General features: G+C 45.5%; 5 protein-coding genes across 5 annotated transcripts; all 5 read left to right on the top strand.

Moving 5' to 3' along the window:
* Positions 1–3,257: 3,257 nt before the first annotated feature.
* PGRI_062760 (class I SAM-dependent methyltransferase) lies at positions 3,258–4,200 on the top strand (the record flags this gene model as incomplete). The annotated part of the gene is made up of 3 exons (XM_040793990.1): positions 3,258–3,295; positions 3,348–3,519; positions 3,586–4,200. The coding sequence occupies 3 exons, from the start codon at positions 3,258–3,260 to the stop codon at positions 4,198–4,200; spliced, it is 825 nt and encodes a 274-aa protein (XP_040648845.1).
* Positions 4,201–5,634: 1,434 nt separating this feature from the next.
* Positions 5,635–7,132, top strand: PGRI_062750 (uncharacterized protein; the record flags this gene model as incomplete). The annotated part of the gene is made up of 3 exons (XM_040793989.1): positions 5,635–5,866; positions 5,925–7,047; positions 7,105–7,132. 3 exons carry the CDS (start codon positions 5,635–5,637, stop codon positions 7,130–7,132), a joined length of 1,383 nt encoding a protein of 460 aa, XP_040648844.1.
* Positions 7,133–8,982: 1,850 nt separating this feature from the next.
* PGRI_062740 (uncharacterized protein) lies at positions 8,983–10,083 on the top strand (the record flags this gene model as incomplete). The annotated part of the gene is made up of 1 exon (XM_040793988.1): positions 8,983–10,083. The coding sequence occupies one exon, from the start codon at positions 8,983–8,985 to the stop codon at positions 10,081–10,083; it is 1,101 nt and encodes a 366-aa protein (XP_040648843.1).
* Positions 10,084–11,821: 1,738 nt separating this feature from the next.
* On the top strand, positions 11,822–13,684 carry PGRI_062730 (uncharacterized protein; the record flags this gene model as incomplete). The annotated part of the gene is made up of 1 exon (XM_040793987.1): positions 11,822–13,684. The coding sequence occupies one exon, from the start codon at positions 11,822–11,824 to the stop codon at positions 13,682–13,684; it is 1,863 nt and encodes a 620-aa protein (XP_040648842.1).
* Positions 13,685–14,966: 1,282 nt separating this feature from the next.
* PGRI_062720 (bromodomain-containing protein) lies at positions 14,967–16,255 on the top strand (the record flags this gene model as incomplete). The annotated part of the gene is made up of 2 exons (XM_040793986.1): positions 14,967–15,152; positions 15,206–16,255. The coding sequence occupies 2 exons, from the start codon at positions 14,967–14,969 to the stop codon at positions 16,253–16,255; spliced, it is 1,236 nt and encodes a 411-aa protein (XP_040648841.1).
* Between the last annotated feature and the right edge of the window lie 2,484 nt (positions 16,256–18,739).

Genomic DNA, 18,739 nt, shown 5'->3' with positions numbered 1-18,739 from the left:
TCCTTGGAAAGGAAAACCTCTTTATTTAACAAAATGCAACATGGGGGATTCAATGTATTTCCTACGATAAGAGCTCATGTTCTTCCAAGATTGTTCGGCTTCGCAAGTCAGGACCTGTTTGCATTATTTTGCTTAATTTAGTTAAGGTGATATGTTTATATTCCTAACTTAGCTGTAGGTGACCTCCTCAAACCCTCCGATTGTGCATTTCAATTAATGCTCTACCTTCGATTTCCTGCACCATCTGTCACCAGTCTCGACTCTATGCCACCGTATCGATCCGCTTCTTTACAACCGTGAAGGTGCATGCGATCAAGCTATTCTCTGGGCATATATAACAGGTCACGTTCCTGGTGTCCATCGACTGGTGTTTAACTACAGAGTCCCTGTCAACAACCCCCTTTCCAGATCCAGGCGTCCACATTAAGATCCAAGGCCCTCAACTAGATGCTGCTCCTCGACTGGCAACCAGTATAACAAAACCAGTGGATAGCGACTGGAAGATACTGCGACTCTTTTATGGCTCGCAGCTACGCAATCAGGCCATTCAGTTGTAAGGAGAGCCTACATTGCCATCCCCAACATCACCGGTCAGTCCTTTGCGGTCGCTCCGGGGAGTAGATCCAAACACATTGAAGCAGCCCTGTGACCTACCTCCTCACATGATATTAATACTTCCAACGGCGACCATGTTTCAATAATCCTACGACACAACAGATAACCTTGGGATTCTGCTGAAGTATGGTTCCGATATCCACGGTCCTGGGCTCGACCGGCCTGCCTATCGAGCGAAGCATATCCCGATCTTTATCGCCGTCGATTCAATGGCAGCTAATGGAAGCAAAAGAAAGCAAATGGATAGAGTGGTATTAGGCACGGGGTTTGTATCAACCACGTCTTTCTTATTTGACGTTTACTACAATGAAAGCAACTGGTCAGTTAGGATACTACACCGAAACTCCCGCACTGGCGTATGTGCAGTCTCTCCAACCCACCACCTTTGAGAAAAACAGCAAATTTAGCGACGCTCGTAAAGAACGCGTTTATCTAGTCTCACATAGCGCAATCATCGATCCTCCCACAAACCATCATAGCCATGGACAGTTAGATCTTGATGACGCCACACGGGTGGCTTCGCTATGGTGTACCGAAATTCCGGTCTGAAGGTAAGGGCTTCATACCAGAAGGATTATTTTCTACTTTTCTTTTCCCTGTGCAGATCTTTACGGCGTAAAATCTAAGGGACCCTTCTTGTTTGGGGCTGAGTATAGAGTTACCCCACAGTCTTGGCACTCAACCAACATAAACTGTGCTTTCCATCGGAAACAACAGATTTTTGATGATTCAGTCGGGCCATAGTATGTTCTCTGAGATATTCAGAGGCGACAGGCTAGGTCTTTAACAAAAGCTCGAGTTCGGGAGTCGATACAGGCGAGCTTGGGCAATTATCTTGGAGGCTACGTTTGGCCCCCAAGGGCTGTATAATCTTGGCGCAGATCCATATCGTGGCGGAGTTAAAAATCCGTTAACTACAAAATCCCCCCAACTCTGGGTTTTCGAAGCTTCCAAATGCCCCTTTCCCGGTCAAATCATCACATTTTCAATCCACTAAGCTTCTATCGAAACTCCTTTTAAAACATGGGTTGTCGCAAGGGCCATTGTTCGAGTGATGCCTATAGCCTCATTAAAGCCGCGTCCAAGTGCGTATTTCAAGTCTTCCACCCATCCTTATCACTCTCATACTCATATATCCTCCATTAGCGCTGCCGCTGAACACCAGGAGCAGAAGCGGAAGCAGAAGGAAAGTCTCCAACCTGCTTCCCAAAGGCTCCGACATGCTGCCCAGCAACAGTTCTATCTTGATAACAAGCGGCGAATGGGCTATAAGGATGTCAAAAGAAATGACCCTTATGCCCAACCATCGTACCCTCTACACGGGTCTCCTTCAAACCATGACAGCGATGTGAAAAAGTCTAAGCAACAGGCACAATCCCAGTCGACCTACCAGCCGTCAACACGCCATACAAGTACAAGGACTATGGATGACCCTCCACCATACGATGCTTCACCACAGGCACAACCCCAGTCGAGCCACCAACCGTCAATGTGCATAAGACCCATAGAGAATCCTCCTCCATATGATCAGAGCCACCCATAACGAAACGCAGCGAGATAGTAAGGCTGGGACAGATCAGGAGTATTATAAATCAAAATAGAAGGGCATATCTTCCAAGGTTTCATTAACCCCTAAGACCTTAGTGTCGATTATAATTAAAATGTTCCGAGCAGAATAAATTTAGTTGGTTTAATTGTACACTATTGATTAGGATCAAAAATACTCATCTATTATCCCCGAAATATTTTTGGGCATGAAAATAACGAAGTACCTCTCCCCCTTGTCACCCTCATAATCCTTAGTGATTAAGTGCAGGCAAAATTCTTTAGACATTTAATTTTATTCATAGTTGTGCGAGTCGAAGACATTGATCCAGAACCGACTACCCGCAGCCCAGTCGAGTAAACCACTGTACTCTTTTACACTCTGCACAGTTTTTTCGAATGTAAAGAGGCTCTAGACTTTCCTACCTGAGAAAGCGTGGGGGTGGGAGAGGCCGGTATCAGGCAGGTGGAATACCGGCGGGAGGGTACGGCCCGAAGAGAGCCGTGCAAAGCTCAGCGAAGCCCACTAGTCATTCTATTGTCGGTTTATTTGTCCATATGAAGTGGCGAACGCTTGTTTGAAGTTGTTTCCCCACCAGGCTAGACCAAACTATTAACCAGAATGGTCGTTTGGCGTACGGCTTAAGTACGAGCGGACGAGAAGCTCTGTTTCCCACACTCTATGATAAGAGGTAATTTGTTGAAATTGAAGATAATTATACGTAAATAGATGGGTGGTGTAGGAAAGTGCGCTATAGAGGTGAGAATAACTCGAGGTCACCCACTAACCCCCTTAGGTATCACCGTCATATTATTGGTCTATGGGCCCTTTTGAGCAAAATTTTTTATACATCTCCAAGGGAGTCACATTAGAGTGTTGGATTTGTTAAGTACGAGTGCTCAGTAACAAGTAGATAGTATAATAATCTCATCGTATCCAATCGGAGACATTCGACGTGGATTTCCACCAAATGTCTCCGAGAGCTAAACCATTCTGTCTTAGTGCCCCCAGATCCCCTCTATAAGAATGTTCATCCTTGCTTGCATCAAGTTGAATCAAGTCTAAATTCCATCTCAATATTTCTTTCCTCTGCATGATGTCAGACTTTACTGAAGCCAATCGGAAATACTTCGAGTAAGTTATAACACAAGCAGTGCCTGATCGATATACTGAGTGCCTTCTACAGTGACCTCTCAGCCACCTACAAAGATCGGTTTGGCGATGCTTTAAAAATGCTATCAGCGCAAACTTTGCAGCGTCGACAATGGATCAGCGATCGGTGGACCGATACAGAAGCCGGCCGAGGCCAGGAGATCAAACTGCTCGAGTATGCCTGTGGACCGGGAGTCATCTCTATGGTATGTAGCTTTACCCATAGATCATGTTAGTATTTCCAGGCTGGAATCTAACCGTTAAACAAATAGACCCTTGCCCCATTTGTCACGGAAGTGATCGGAGTTGATATCTCCGATAAGATGGTGGCCGAATTCAATCAAAATGCCAATACTCTCGGCCTTGCAGAAAAGGCGACCGGCTACATGGCAGATCTGCTTACGGAGGATGCTCCAGCTGAAGCTATCGACTCTGCCTGTACCAACCTGGACGTGCTGACGATCAGCATGGCCCTGCACCATTTTGAGCATCCGGACCACGCTATGAAGAGCTTGGGACAGCGGCTGAAGAAGGACGGCGTATGTTTCATTATCGACTTAGTGCCACAGGCTGGTGATCATGGATCTGAACATGAACACAATCACGGACACCATGGACACAACCATGGACATAGTCACGAACACAGTCACGAACACAGTCACGATCACGGGCATAGACATGAGCACGGAAATGAGGCTGAATTTCCCGAGGCAGCTCACACCGTCAAGACGCATGGCTTCTCTCGTGAAGACATGCAGCAATTATTCCAAGGCGGTGGCTTCAACACTGGGTTTGACCACCAAGTCTTGCCTGAGCCACTGACGATCCCCATTGGTGGGGGCACATTATCCAAGACGGTGTTTATTGCTCGGGCTCAGCGTGCATAAGAAAAATGGTTATTCCACGAATACATAGAAAACGTTTTTAGACAGTCATAACCCTCATAGTGCTAGATCATCACCTACAAGCCTGTGGATCGCGACCCGCACCCTTCATAGAATTATAAACCAAAAATATAAAATGCAAAAACATACAACAGTGAGGATTCGCTGGTGGTCACCCACCCAACTACTAACTCACCGGCGTGTGGCTTAAGTACGGCTGAGCGGACGGGAAGCCCTGTTTTCCACACCCTATGGTCGTATGTACTAGTTCATGTGTTGGTGAGGTCTATAGCCAAACGATTCGCTATAGGTTGAGTGTCGAGGGGGATGGAGTGTGCTATAGATAGGATGAGAATCAGTTTTATAACGTGGAGAGAGTAAGGGGATATTGTGGCATTTCAAATTAACGTATGAATTCATTTTATGTAAAGCTCTAGGTCATTATAGAATTGACCGAACCAGTCAGGTCTATAGTGTGATCGACATGGTTGATATCAAGTAATGGGTCCATGAGAGCGATACAATTGATGTCATATCTAAATCAATCCACAAAGATATATTAAGGAATAGATCCAGTTAATCATACGGAATCCACTTCACATGTAATCTCTTTTCCTTTGTCTTTTGTGTCTTACTCTGAGGTCATGTATAACCAGGCTTAGGTCCACCACGTCACACAGTCCATAGCAATTACCAACATCCTTCAATTCTATTCAAAGACATAAAATCTTTGGAGATCAGGTGTTACTAACGTCTAGCCGTTCTAGTCCTTGAATCGATTTCTTTTATTCGCGTGTCGGCCTTGCGGTTTACCGCACCCCGAGTTTATGAACTATTTTTATCTAAAAGTTGGAGGATAGTACCTAGGTACTTTCGTATACTCTCCACTTGGTAACAATGGCATTCAATTAGAGGGAACAACTTCATCCGTTCCATCCGATCTGAACCTCTCGGATAAAGATATTTTGCCACCCTCGACTTACGGGTCCACAGCCATCAGCCAGTGATCATTGTCCTTCACAAATCTGGTTTATGAGTGGAGCATTAAGCATTGCCTGTTATAGCATACTCCAATGAAATTGGCTCTTCAAGAGGCACTATGTCACTACCGGTTCGGACCTGCAATGCTCAACTTCCGGTACTAGGCAACCAGTGTTGATGCCATGCCTGACGCTGTTTCTATTTTTTGTTTATGTTGTATGTTTTTTTTCTTTGGTTCGTGGAATCTTGCTGGGATATTATCTTGATTCATAATGAGCTTTAATTTAACAAATGTTATAAAGATTCACCTAAACTCAGTCCATTGGATTCATCTCTCCTGCAACTCTACCAGATATCAAGTTCGAAGATATTTCAATTAAAATCAATTTTCTCTCAAAAAAGGGCATTGTGTTCATTCGCTAACACCCCTCCCTCCACATTCGCTGAACAATCATAATGAAGAACTTCATCACTATCGCTGCCTTCGCTGCTGGCACCAACGCTCTCGTTAGCCGCAGTGATAGCTGCTGCTTCCACCTTACCTCCTCTGGTGGTGCTTCAGGCAAGCTTGGCCAGCTGAGCGATGGTCAGAACCGCATTGGCGATAACAGCCTGTCGCCTGCTCAGTACTGCATCGATTCGAAGGGTGCTATCACGGACTCCAAGGGTCGTGGTTGCATTCTCACCCGTAAGTGACCAGATTAAACACTCGCATCACATACAAGGCACATCTGACCGTTTGATAGCTCCCACTACTCAGTTCCAGTGTGATGAGGGTGCTTCTCCCACCCCTGGCTTCTCCCTCAGCGCTCAGGGTAAGCTCGAATATCACGGAAGCAAGGACTTTGTTGCCTGTGCTACGGGCCAGAACGGTGGTCTGAACGTCTACACCACCCCCAGCAAGTCGGATGTCACCGGTTGCGTGAACGTGGAGTTGACTGCCGACTCCTGTTCAAGCTCTGGCTCTGGGTCTGGCTCGTCATCATCCGCTAGCGCTGTTCCATCTTCTTTCGGATCCTCCAGCGCTCAGTCCAGCCCCTCTACTCCTGTCCCCCAGTCTACCCCTGCTAGCTCTGCTTCTGTATCCGAGTCGACTCCCGGATATGGCACTGGCTCTTCCGCCCCTGCACCCTCAAGCTCTGGTCCCGCTTCCTCGGCCCCATCTGAGTCTCCTCTCTCTGGCTCTCCTATCACGGTCGTGAACACTATTACTGTCACCGACTGCAGCTGCTCCGCCACTGCTCCTGGCAGCGGTGATGGCTCCGGTAGTGCCAGCAGCAGCCCCCAGCCAACTGGCTCTACCCCAGCTCCCTCTAGTGGTGGCTCACACCCCAGCGGTTCCGGCAGCGCATCTGTCCCCGCTAGCTCTGCCTCTGCCATTCCTTCAGCCACCAAGTCCTCCAGTGGCTCCTGCCCTACCACTCTCACTACCGGCAGCTACGAGTACCCCCACCTGATTATCCCCGTTGACTCTTCCTCGCCTGATACCGCGGCTGGTACTTCCTACAATGGTACCGTGAGCTCCACGATCTCGAGTGCATTCAACTTCGATATTCCCTCATCCGACTCCGGCAAGACTTGCAGCCTCGTCTTCCTCTTCCCCGAGCTCCAAGACCTCGAGACTTCGTCCTACAGCTTCAACGGTGACGGCAAGATCGACTTCGCTAAGCTCTCTTCCGCCGTCGACGAGTCTACCACCTTCAACAATATGCCTTCCGTGTCCCAGGACCTCGGCGACATCACCGTTTCACCCGGCAACTCGTACGTTGTCTCCACCTTCGCTTGTCCCGCCGGCGAGACTGTCGCCTACGAGATGAAGAGCTCTGGCAGCACAGACCTTAACTTCTTCGAGGACTACAACCCCTCTCCGTATGTTTATTCTGTTACCTTCCTACCTACTCGGATATCAGCTAACCATCTCTTTAGTCTCGGTCTGTACATCACTACCTGCTAAATTAGCACTTGTGAAAACTGGAAATCTACCCGGGTATGACATATTTCTTTTGACGCCTGACGTTGGAACGTTTTCCTTTCTGATAATTCTTCTATCTTCCATTCATTTGTTTCTATTACACCGGCATCCATAGGAGGTAATTTCTCTGAAAAGACCGATTGCCGGATTTAGTTGATGTTGTAATTGAGGCCATGCAGAGCGTCGACATTCCTTCGGCTTGTATATTAGTACATTGAATACACTCCTTTTATTGATACTCTTATTACCTGACTGCTTGCATATAACGGTCTACAGTTATTCAATCTGTTGGACTTCGATTGTCTCGTAAAAATAGAAATCATTTGAAATCAATGAAGCAATGCAACTAAAATTCAATAAGCACAGAACCTTAGAAGGAACTGTCACACAGATTTGAGAGATCCATGAGTCAAGCCGGAAGGCTCAATGTAACGGACCCTCCCATCTTCTCCTGGATCGAAGCCATGACATCAGGCATGCTTGATGCTAGCCCCAAATTCCATTTGTCTTTCTCCATGCTTTCCCAAAGTAAACCTTTGACCTCTCCACGCTCACCGAGAACGAATGAACCAGAGTCCCCATCCGTGCAGAACGATTCCTCATTTACTCCAGCTGTTTTGCCCACGATGACGAACTCTTGAGTTTCAAGAGCATGCATTTACACTTTTTGTCCGCTCGGAGTATATCTTGCTTCGGGGCCATTCCACTTGCAGTATGCTTTTGGGCCGTTCACTACACCTGCAGCAAAGCCAGAAGTGCGACCTTCCGCCTGTTCTTCGCCTTTGACTGTAAAACTGACACTTCTAAAGGGAATATTTCAAAATATCCCTAAAAATACCAAAAAATATAACAAGGCCACTTATGCCACTATTCTTGCCTCCTATGAATTGATACTTGCTTCATGCAACACTAGCTCTTTATATATCTTCCTATATCATCCTCTCCCGTCCATAAGCTGATACATACGACCATAGGGTGTGGAAAACAGGGCTTCCCGTCCGCTCAGCCGTACTTAAGCCACACGCCGGTGAGTTAGTAGTTGGGTGGGTGACCACCAGCGAATCCTCACTGTTGTATGTTTTTGTTTTTAGAATTCTTTATTGTGTTAAGAAGGATGCCATCCGAGGATGCAGCTGCGAACATCACTTGAGAGCATATTACCAAGATGTTAGCTACAAGACGTCTCGTTCGTCGACATGCTATATAAGCACAAGTATGTTTGTTGTATACGGCCACCCATCAATCGAAGAACCTCATCTATTCAAACAAGCGGGCTCCCGAGGCGGCGTGAACAGGGGAAACCTCAGAGCTTGCTGCTAAGCGAACATCTGCTGATACTTTCAACCTCTTCGCCTAAGGGATTTCTCAACAACTCTTCTGCACTTCGATATTGTACCCGTTTGATAGTTTAAGGTGATTATGAACCTGCCCTCCGGCTTTCACCTATCTCCGATAGTCTCCCATCGGCACTCCACTCAGCTGTGAAGTTACTGTGCTGACTTGTATTTTACAGCAGTCTGAACCATATGCAGCTCAAATGATCCAAAGGGTCGTAAGATTTATTCCAGCCTTGTTCTAAGAAGAGGGAATCATGGCAAGTGTAATGCCAGAAAATGCCTTTGTTCTGAATGTCAGCACAGTACGTCCCGAAACTGGTGCAACCGCCTGATCTGGCAAGGTGTCTAATGGTCAGAATCTTTTGACAAACAGTGCAAACATAACGAAGATGCAACGAAGATATCCGCCCCTTATTTCGTAGCATTTGCCTACATCTTTTGTTTACAGTACCTACCAAGCTAAAATCGGTGAAATAACGCGTCCTCAAACTCAAAATGTCTATCAGACAGGTGCGGTCAAGTCCACTACTCGCCCTTCCAATCGAGGTCATCCTTATGATAGCGGACATTCTGGACACACGAGACCTCGGCTCATTTCTACGCACGGCGCGGAGGTATGCTAGCATCCTCGATTCCCATCTTTATCAACGTGGGCGTAGCTATATCTGCGCTGATGAAATCTCCGTCCTCGAATGGGCCGCGAAAAGGAATCAAGCACCTGTAATCCGCAAGCTCCTAAGGAAAACCAGGGATGCGCCAATTCCGCTTGAAGCGAAAAGCAAAGCGCTATGTCTCGCCGCAGAGGCCGGAATGCATTGCATCATCGAGCTTTTGGTGGACGCAGGTGCGGATCTATCGTCTGCGATAGATATGGGACGGAGATCGACATGTAGCGCACTGCAACTCGCTGCAGGGAATGGCCACGAGATAGCCGCCGGTGTACTCCTAGGAATGGGGGCAGATATCAATGCCACGAATTCAATCCAAGAGACCGCGCTACACTATGCGGCCCGTGGTGGTCAGGAAAGTGTTACCAGACTGCTTCTGGAGAGGGGAGCTGATGTAGCAGTATTAACGAACGAGCGAAAAACAGCACTCCATTACGCAGTTCTGTCTAGAAATGAAGCGGTTGTGAAGCTGCTCCTAGAGAAGGGAGTAGACATAGACGCTGTTTCATCTACTGGGCATACAGCGTTATTGTCAGTATTTGATACCGAGACTTCTATCAGCGAGTCCATTCTTAACCTACTTCTGGCGAAGGGTGCAAATGTGACTATACCTGAACCTTCTAAGCACATGACAGCACTACATTTTGCTGCTGTGGATGGCAATGAATGGGCTGTTAGGTCACTCTTGGGGAATGGGGCGAACGTGATGGAAGGTGATTACTTGGGATATACGGCATTGCATATGGCGGCCGAGTGTGGGAATGAAGCAGTTGTAAGAATTCTCCTCGAAAAGGGGGCGGATGTTTCCGCTGTTGCGGCTGAAGAAGAGGATGAGACGCCACGCAATTTGGCAGAGTGTAATGGCCATGGAGCAATTGTAAGACTTCTAGAGGAGGCAGCCACACAGCATTTGAAGAATATAGCTTGAATTACTATATATGGATGTGGTACTGCGAATTTCCAACTATCTTTATACGACTAAATCCCCTAGAATCTCGTACAGCTTGATTAAGTGCCTGTCTATGACAGAAGCTGCACACGAATGAGGTGTTATGTATTACTAGCCACCTTTGCCTTATTCAAGCCCTGGGGGTGAATATTGATTACAAATCGGCTCATAAAGCCCCCATTCAACAGGTTCAAAGGAGCTTTTAGTTCATCATCACATACCCTGCGTGATCAACGGCATATTTACTGCTCGACTAGGTTCCAGTGGTGGGAGACCGGTGGGAGACCGGATTCATAATCTTCCCCGTGGGGAGCCCGGGCCGGGGGCTATGGGAATAAATAACGAAGGCAAAGTGCCCTTGAATTCAAGTAAAGCACTCTTTCACATTTGAAGAAGATTAATCATGGCTGCAAGAGATAATTCTAAGCCCTACATACCACTTGCTGGTGGAGCCGATGATGGCTGGTCAAAAGAAGGCCAGGCGACAGCCACATGCTACTGCGGCGCAGTGCAGTTAGCCTTTGTACGTACTCTGGTGCATAACCCCGTTTGGTATATCCCGCTGATGATACAACCCCCAGCCAACACAACCCCCAGGCCTAGTTGACACATTCGTTTGTCATTGCACGGACTGCCGCAAAATCACCGCATCTATGTTCGCGACCAATTTCATTGTGGCAGACACGCACCTAAAACACCTACGTGGCCAAGAAAATCTCAAATCATTCAGCCAGTCGAAAACGATAGCCTCCGGCAAGGCAATGACAAATTATTTCTGTTCCACATGTGGCTCGCTCATGTACCGCATCGGTGAAATGTTCCCGGGACATAGTATCCTGCGTACCGGAACAGTGGACGATTTCAGCCTACATGAAACGAAATTGAAGCCCAGATTTGAGATATATACCAAGGACCGAGTGGGGTGGCTTCAGGGTGCAGCTGATATGGAGCAGGTCAAGGGATATTTATAAACTCTCAACGAAGCAATTAGATCCTTTGGTGTGGTAACTCCACTATGTCTACAGATTCACTTGGGGCAAATAACAACTTGTAGTCCTCGATGATTTTTGAACCTAAGGATAAATTACGATTTAGATATAAGCAAGTAAAATGTTTAGAAGGTTAAATAAATTACAGAAGTTTATAGAAAAGTATAGTATTATTAACTTCAGAATATATCTATCCATCTTCCAAGAATCAAAATATTTTTATTTTTCTAATTTTCTTACTTTCTACAGGTTACATTTACCTCGGAATTTTAAATAATATTTTAAATAGCGCCTTATTTACCTATGTATCAGTTTTTAAGTTAAATGCGATAAATATAAGCCGAAATATAGTAAATATAGTATAACAAGTAAGTAGTTTTATACAGCTGAAATAGGAAATACTTAGTAAAAATATCTATACCATAGAAATTTTATAGGAGTTCCATCACTCCCATAGGGCTCCCATAGGACTACTATGGTAATAGGACAAAAATTTTGGCTATAGGAGTGATAGGATGAGGATATGGGACTAAAATCTTTTTAGTCCCATTTAGTCCCATGGGAGTTGGCAAGGTCTAGAAGTATCGCTTGAAGTAAGAATATATAACCTTTGGAACTCATCCATGGATAATAAGCAAGCCACTACCTACCTAGGTAATTCTCAAAAATGAAAGTCATTCACATTCAGAGTAATGACTAGGTAATAATTACGACAGACTGATTCCAAAATGGAGAGCTACAGCTCTGTCCATAGCCTTGCATTTTCACTTCACTTTACAGCGAATATCATGGCCACTATACCAGAAAAGCAACCTCTCGTTAAGGGCGGGCATGCCCGAATGCCAGATAGGCTCCCCTCTACGTTTGTTTCCTCAACGGTACCCTGTGTATTTGACAATACCATCATCCTTGCGGCAACCCACCCCACAGTCTCGACTGCAGCTCCAACAGACGATGGGTGGTTCATTTCGGACTTTTATGCCTTTAACTATCTGTTGAAGGGCTTGGGTATGAAACAGACATGGATAACCGCAGCTGATCCAAGAAAATTGGTGGAGAAGTATGGTGCATACCTTCATGGCAATCCGTACGAGGATCGAAAGGTCTGCCTTGATAAAGGCATGCTCGACGAACAGCAAATCACTCCAGTTACCGTAGTTCGCTCGAGTGAGATGATAGATCGGGTTCTTACAGAGGTAAAATGGGCGTCAGAACTTGCGAAACGGCACGAGGCGCCACTTCTACTCCTCTTCTTTTGCCACGGGCTACCTAATCATCACCTATTGTTGAATGATGGAAACAGCAATAAGGGTCTCAGCATAATCAATCTCAAGGGTGTGCTTGAGCCAGGCGTGCGTGTGACTCTTCTTAGCACCGCTTGTTATTCCGGGGGATGGGTCACCACCCCAGAGCTCAATCACACCGCTATAACAGCTGCTAGCGGGAAAGACGATCCAGATGCCGGAACTTCGAATGCCTGGAGTGCATCTCACAGCATTGGACGAAGTTGCGGGTCTGTGTTTGTAAGCACCCTATTGGAGGTTTTTTCTAGTGCGACAACTCCTCTTCTCGAAGAGCCTGGTCTGGATACAAACCTATCAGACCCAAAGCAAACTCTTCAACCAGATAACCCCAATACCTTGCAGACTTTGAGCTATAACTCATTTTGCGATTCTGTTTGGAGGGTATGCGAAGATCGCGTCACACGGCTCTGGAGCTTCCAAAACTTCAACTTTTGTGCCCAGGATGATACTTGGGAATATTCATGGACAGGGAGGACAGGTATCCCATTGTCCCACTTTAGAAACCGGTGGAATAGACTCAAGTCCTACCCATATCAAGGGCCCAGTGATATCAGGGACCTCAGAAATCCACACCCGAAAAACACCACATTTTTGGTGCAAGATCCGAACAAGACTGCATCGGCAAACCAGGTTCTTGATGAAATGACTGACCATATCGCCCATAGAAGACTCAAAGGAATGGCCAGGACTTTCCACCAAACCTGTCCTGGTAGTTGGGATCGTGGTAAGGACGTGGGCTTTGGAGGCACACTCCGTGCATTCTACGAGCGTGACGAGTACCAGGAAAGAGCGCCAATGTTTGAAGCGGCGATACGCTTTAGGTGGGAGGCAGCCCTTCTCGCAGACTACATTGTCGAGCTGTTTGACCTTCCTGTTCCTAGTAAGGAGATCTGCATCATGTGGCACCATTTTTTATGGATTAAAGATAAACTGGAGACAATGCCAAGGCCAGACTTAGAGGAACGTTGGCGAAAATTGTACAACTCCCTTTCTGATTATTTTGAGACTCCTTGCTTGAGAGATCAGGGCCCACCTTTCTACCGACCACTGCATTATGTGGTCGCGGCCTTGTTCGAAGCTGATAAACCGGAGCAGGAGACAAGTGCTATTATTTCCGCCATTGGGCATTTTATGAGCACAGTTCGGATGTTTCACCAGCAACGTCTATTTGAGGATCGGGAAGTTCGTGGTAGAGGCCGCGAGTGGCTAAAATCCATCGGTCGACGGGCTATCAAGTCTCTCTCGCCGCATAAAAAGACACGCCACTCGACATCCGTCTCTTGCTAATTTTGCTCGGGGAAAGTTTATATTACACGCTCCCTTGCTACCCTTGCTACTGAAGAGCTGAGAAGAAGGCCACAGAGGCGAATGAGATAGAGGAAGAACACCAGATTATTATTATTATTAATAATAATATTGATTCCTAAGCTCCAAGCTTTTTTATTTTAACCTACTGGTATTGGGTATCAATAAACCCGATTTAGTCACTTAACTACGGTAACTGAGCAAGAACTAGCTGAGGCGAATCAATTTGCAGTTACGCTAGATAGAGATTTTAAATTTCCTAAATGAGTATAGATCAAATACGCATGCATGCATAGAGAGGCCAAATATAGGTTGGCCGAGTGATATCTAGTGCTGTGGTTGGAGCTAAGGAGAATAACAAAGGGTCTACTATCCTCGCCAACCCTATCAATATTGGCCTCCCACTCCTCACTCTCATCCTGTTCAGGCCCCTATATCTTGATCAACTCCCCCGCTAGCCCCTGGAAGAAGTAGGCGAAGACCAGTGCTGTCTCTCGATGCTGTCTGTCACTTTTTGACCGGGGTTAGAAAAGTAGGAGTACGTCTTAAGTCATTATATAAAGCCCTCTAAAAAGAGATTTCTAACCGTGGTCAGATATAATAGAAGATTCACCTACTCTCCTAGAAGTAATTTTCCGACCGCGGTCAGAACATCTTAGATATATTTAGGATCGCAGCTGGGGGAACTAACTAGCAGCGGCTTAACTTTTAGGCCTCTCGCTCACCCAGGCGACACCCACCGAACTATGCTTAAGCCACAGAAGTTGCCACACGCCGGTGAGTTAGTAGTTGTGTGGGTGACCACCAGCAAACCCTCACTATTGTATGTTTTTGTATTTTTGATTTTGTATAGACGAGTTGGCCTAGGAGAAGCCGTGAGGGGTGAGTGACATCGACAGCCGGCTGAGGCTGGGTTCCTGTCTGGGTTACATCGATTACCTGGCCTTGACGATTAGGACGGCTTCAGTATGATCGCCAATTATGTAGCTGATTAGGCACGGTAAGGGAGAGGGTAGTATAGCGTGTTGATGTGTAACGTTAAGCTTTAGACAGGGAAGCTGAAGTCACGAGGTCGGATGCTGTCACATGAGGCAAGGGGTAACTTGTCAGGGCTGAGATTCACTTTACCTAATAACAACAGCTGACTCAACATTTCCATAATCTCAGAATATACTGCGATAATTCCACGGGCCCAGTCCTAACCTACGCCTGTTTGCTTATTACATGTACCTATCAAGGTCGGGTTCGTCAGAATTCAACGCAGATGGAGAAAGCAGAGCCGCAATTGTCTCCAGCCGACAGCGAGATGAACCTCCGTGTCGCGAAGCGCCCAGCTCTCGAAAAACTGAACACCACCCCTGAAGCCAAAAGATCCAAAGGCTTTCATGATGTGTTGATAGAACCGGATATTAAAGCTCCGGCCATACGGAGAATTCCTTTCCCAGAAAAGGTATGCTGGCGCCTTTATATGTAAGAAAACATTCTAATGTTCTTAATTTTAAGCCTGCAGTTTTGGAAGAACGAAATGGCGATATCGAGTACCGCGTTGTCAACAATGATGGCTCTAGAGAAAGTATGATTATTCTCACAGGTCTCAAATGTCTCTTTCAAAAACAACTTCCGAAAATGCCTAAAGACTATATCGCACGTCTTGTCTACGATCGCTCTCATTTGTCTATCGCTATTGTCAAAATGCCTCTACAGGTTATTGGCGGAATAACATATCGAGAATTCCGAGAGCGCGGGTTTGCTGAAATTGTCTTCTGCGCGGTCTCGGCTGATCAGCAAGTGAAGGGATATGGAGCGCATATCATGGCCCATTTAAAAGACTATGTCAGAGCTACTTCTCCAGTGATGCATTTTCTAACTTACGCCGATAATTATGCCACCGGGTACTTTCAAAAACAAGGCTTTACTAAAGAGATCACTCTCGAAAAGTCTGTCTGGATGGGATATATCAAAGATTACGAAGGGGGAACAATTATGCAATGCTCTATGCTTCCACGAATACGATATCTCGAAGCTGGCCGTTTACTTCTCAAGCAGAAAGAATCCGTCCTAGCCAAAATTCGTACCTTTAGCAAAAACCATATCAGCTATCCACCACCTCAGCAATGGGCTAACGGGATCACTCCGATCGATCCACTCTGTATCCCTGCTATTCTAGCAACTGGCTGGTCTCCGGATATGGATGAGTTATCACGAATACCACGTCGTGGACCTCATTACAATGAACTCCGGCGTTTTTTGAATCATATCCAAAACCACAAAAGCGCATGGCCGTTCGTTAGTCCGGTCAATCAAGATGAAGTCGCTGATTATTACAATGTGATCACATCACCAATGGATTTGTCGACTATAGAAGAACGATTGGATGGTGATTTTTACACTTGTCCGAAAGAGCTTGTCGACGATCTTAAGTTCATTTTTAGTAATTGTCGGCAGTATAATGATGGAACAACGGTATATACCAAGTGTGCGAATCAACTGGAGAAATATATGGGGAGACTTATTCAGGAAATTCCGGAGTGGTACGACTTGCATGAAAAGTGACCGGTGTTGGTGCATCCCATTCTTTGGAGTTGGGGTTGTATGTATATGATATGATTCGGTATCTGGTGATTGGGTTTGGGTAGTATGCAGCAGAGTACCAATATCACTTTTGTTTTTGTAGAGGATGTATTGGCGAAGATAATTACACGAGTAAATCGATTGATGGACTGATTGATCATTTATTCACGCTACCTCGAGATATTGCAAGTAATCTATAGAAAGCCAAACAGTCTGAGAACCTCCGTATTATTATATTATTATATTACATCGCTTTGGTAAACAATTAATTAAAAACATGATATTAATCAAGCGTAAGCCGCGAGGAACGCGAAAAGGACCGAGGCGGCTCTGCCAGAAAATTCCCTGCATGGAGAGAATGTGACTCTCGCGAATACGACTCCTGCGCATGACCATTCTTCGATTGATTGATGGCTTTAAAGCCACGGTCGAAGTTCTTGATGCAGATAATGGTGCAACAGATTGTTGCAGAAGTCAACACCAAAGATACCGAGGCAAAGAACAACATCATGTCCTTCCCGGCGGTTCGAGAATTACAGAGAATGACGATGCGGCTGATGAGATATGCGACTAGACCTAGGTAACATATCTTGGGAGAGGTTAGTAATTCTCCGGATTTGGGCAGGGAAGGGAGAGAACTCACTATGATAGCAACGGTTCCAATGGTTTTTTCATGTTGGATAACCCAAATACCAAGTAGCATAATGATGAATGCGAGCAGGATGAGGAGCATTGTGATGGTATACTCAGGTTCCTTGAAGTGGACATACACCAGGTTGTATTGGATGATAAAACCCAGTAGGAAGTAAAAGAGGAGTTTTATCAGGACCAGGAAGATCTATTCGTTTTTGTTAGCGTGATACTCGAGATTTGAAAGGCAGTGAAGCCTAGATGGTAGATATTACCTCGTAGACCAGATAACGAATTCGTGTTTTCAAGATGCCGTGAACAGACTTATAGATGACCCATGAATATTCCCTATGTAGGAGATATACAAACGAGCAGAGAAGCAGGGTGCATAGTCCCGTAATGATCGAGACTATAATCTCCGCTGGCTGAATCCGGGGCCAGACATTGCGAGTGGTATCTATCAAAGTCGGAACCCCATAACGATTGTTAAACAGACTCGCTGTGGTTCCTTTCATCAATTTGTACTGCATAATGGAGTACCCAAAACCGCAGACATTGCAGATGCAAATTGAAAAGAGGAGAACATTATTTTTGTGATGGATGGCATCCAGGGCAAGAATGAACTCGTAAATAGAGGCGAATATTAGAATGCCCAGGTTGATTGGGATCATATAGGAGATAGGGACTTGAGTAATGGTGTCAGTCACCCATATCTGCCATTCCACCAGTATATAGCTGTTCTGGTTAGGATAGCTCGAACAAAGATACAGGGAACATACCTCTCAAGGGCAATGGTTAAAATAGCCTGTGTGAACAACACGCCACAAAGCCACCATTCATTTCTAGTGGTGGGTCTATACATCCTTGCTCTTCTATTCTTCAAAGCATTGGAAATGAAACAACTTTTTTGATCGCCCTTTTTTTCCATATCACATCCTCTCCACGACGCCAAGCCAATAGGAACTGTTTCGGTGAAATTTAAACATCCAGTCCAATCTGAATCTTTCATTGGCTCAACTAATGAAAATCCACTATATATTTTGGCTATTTTTATTTCGAGTACGAAGCACTCCGTAGGTGAATAGTGTTGTCGGTTATAAAGGGGTCTGCAGAATTAATTTCCTAATAGAGACATATCTAACCCCAATTCGCTCCAGCCTCATCTATATAGATCAAGGTATGAAACCCGATAGGCTGTGTATATACCGCTCTCATATTTTATTTAGTTCCTATTCGGGGTTTGGATTTGTGACCTAGACAGAAGTCCCATATGATTGTTATCTTGTCTGAAGGAGTTTCGTTGACAATCTTTTAGAATAGTTACTACATGAACTAGTGGTGGTGCTAGATAACTAAATAAAATAACATGATTCTTAGACTGTGTAAAGTTTGTAGAGCATAAGTTATACATACCATTCGAACGTGAAATATATATTTGCTAAGTTTTCGATCCCGAATTCTAGAATCTCACAAAATAATCGAAAAATGTGCTGCCGTGCTCACAGAGCACTAGAAATTAAAATAAATATTTAGAAACAATATAACCGAGCCCAAAAAATACTAAATAATAGTCGTATGTTGTAGGCAAAAATTGTCAGTTTAGTTAGTGGTAAGAGGATTTTAAAAACAAAAATGAAATGGACGGGCAGCGATTCGAACGCTGGACTTTTCGCATGCAAAGCGAACACTCTACCAACTGAGTTACGCGCCCAATTGACGGAATGTAAATGCATCTATCTATACATAGCGGAAATCAAAAGATGCTACATCCGTAAAATGAAAGGTGTCGACTGGGTTGGCAATAGTAAGGAGTGGTAGGGTTAGAGCGTTTGGGAA

Source organism: Penicillium griseofulvum, assembly GCF_001561935.1.
Source record: "Penicillium griseofulvum strain PG3 chromosome Unknown contig_95, whole genome shotgun sequence".
In the NCBI taxonomy this organism is placed as follows: Eukaryota; Fungi; Ascomycota; class Eurotiomycetes; order Eurotiales; family Aspergillaceae; genus Penicillium; species Penicillium griseofulvum.
Note: the sequence above shows the minus strand (reverse complement) of the source record. Positions and strands in the feature narration are given on the sequence as shown.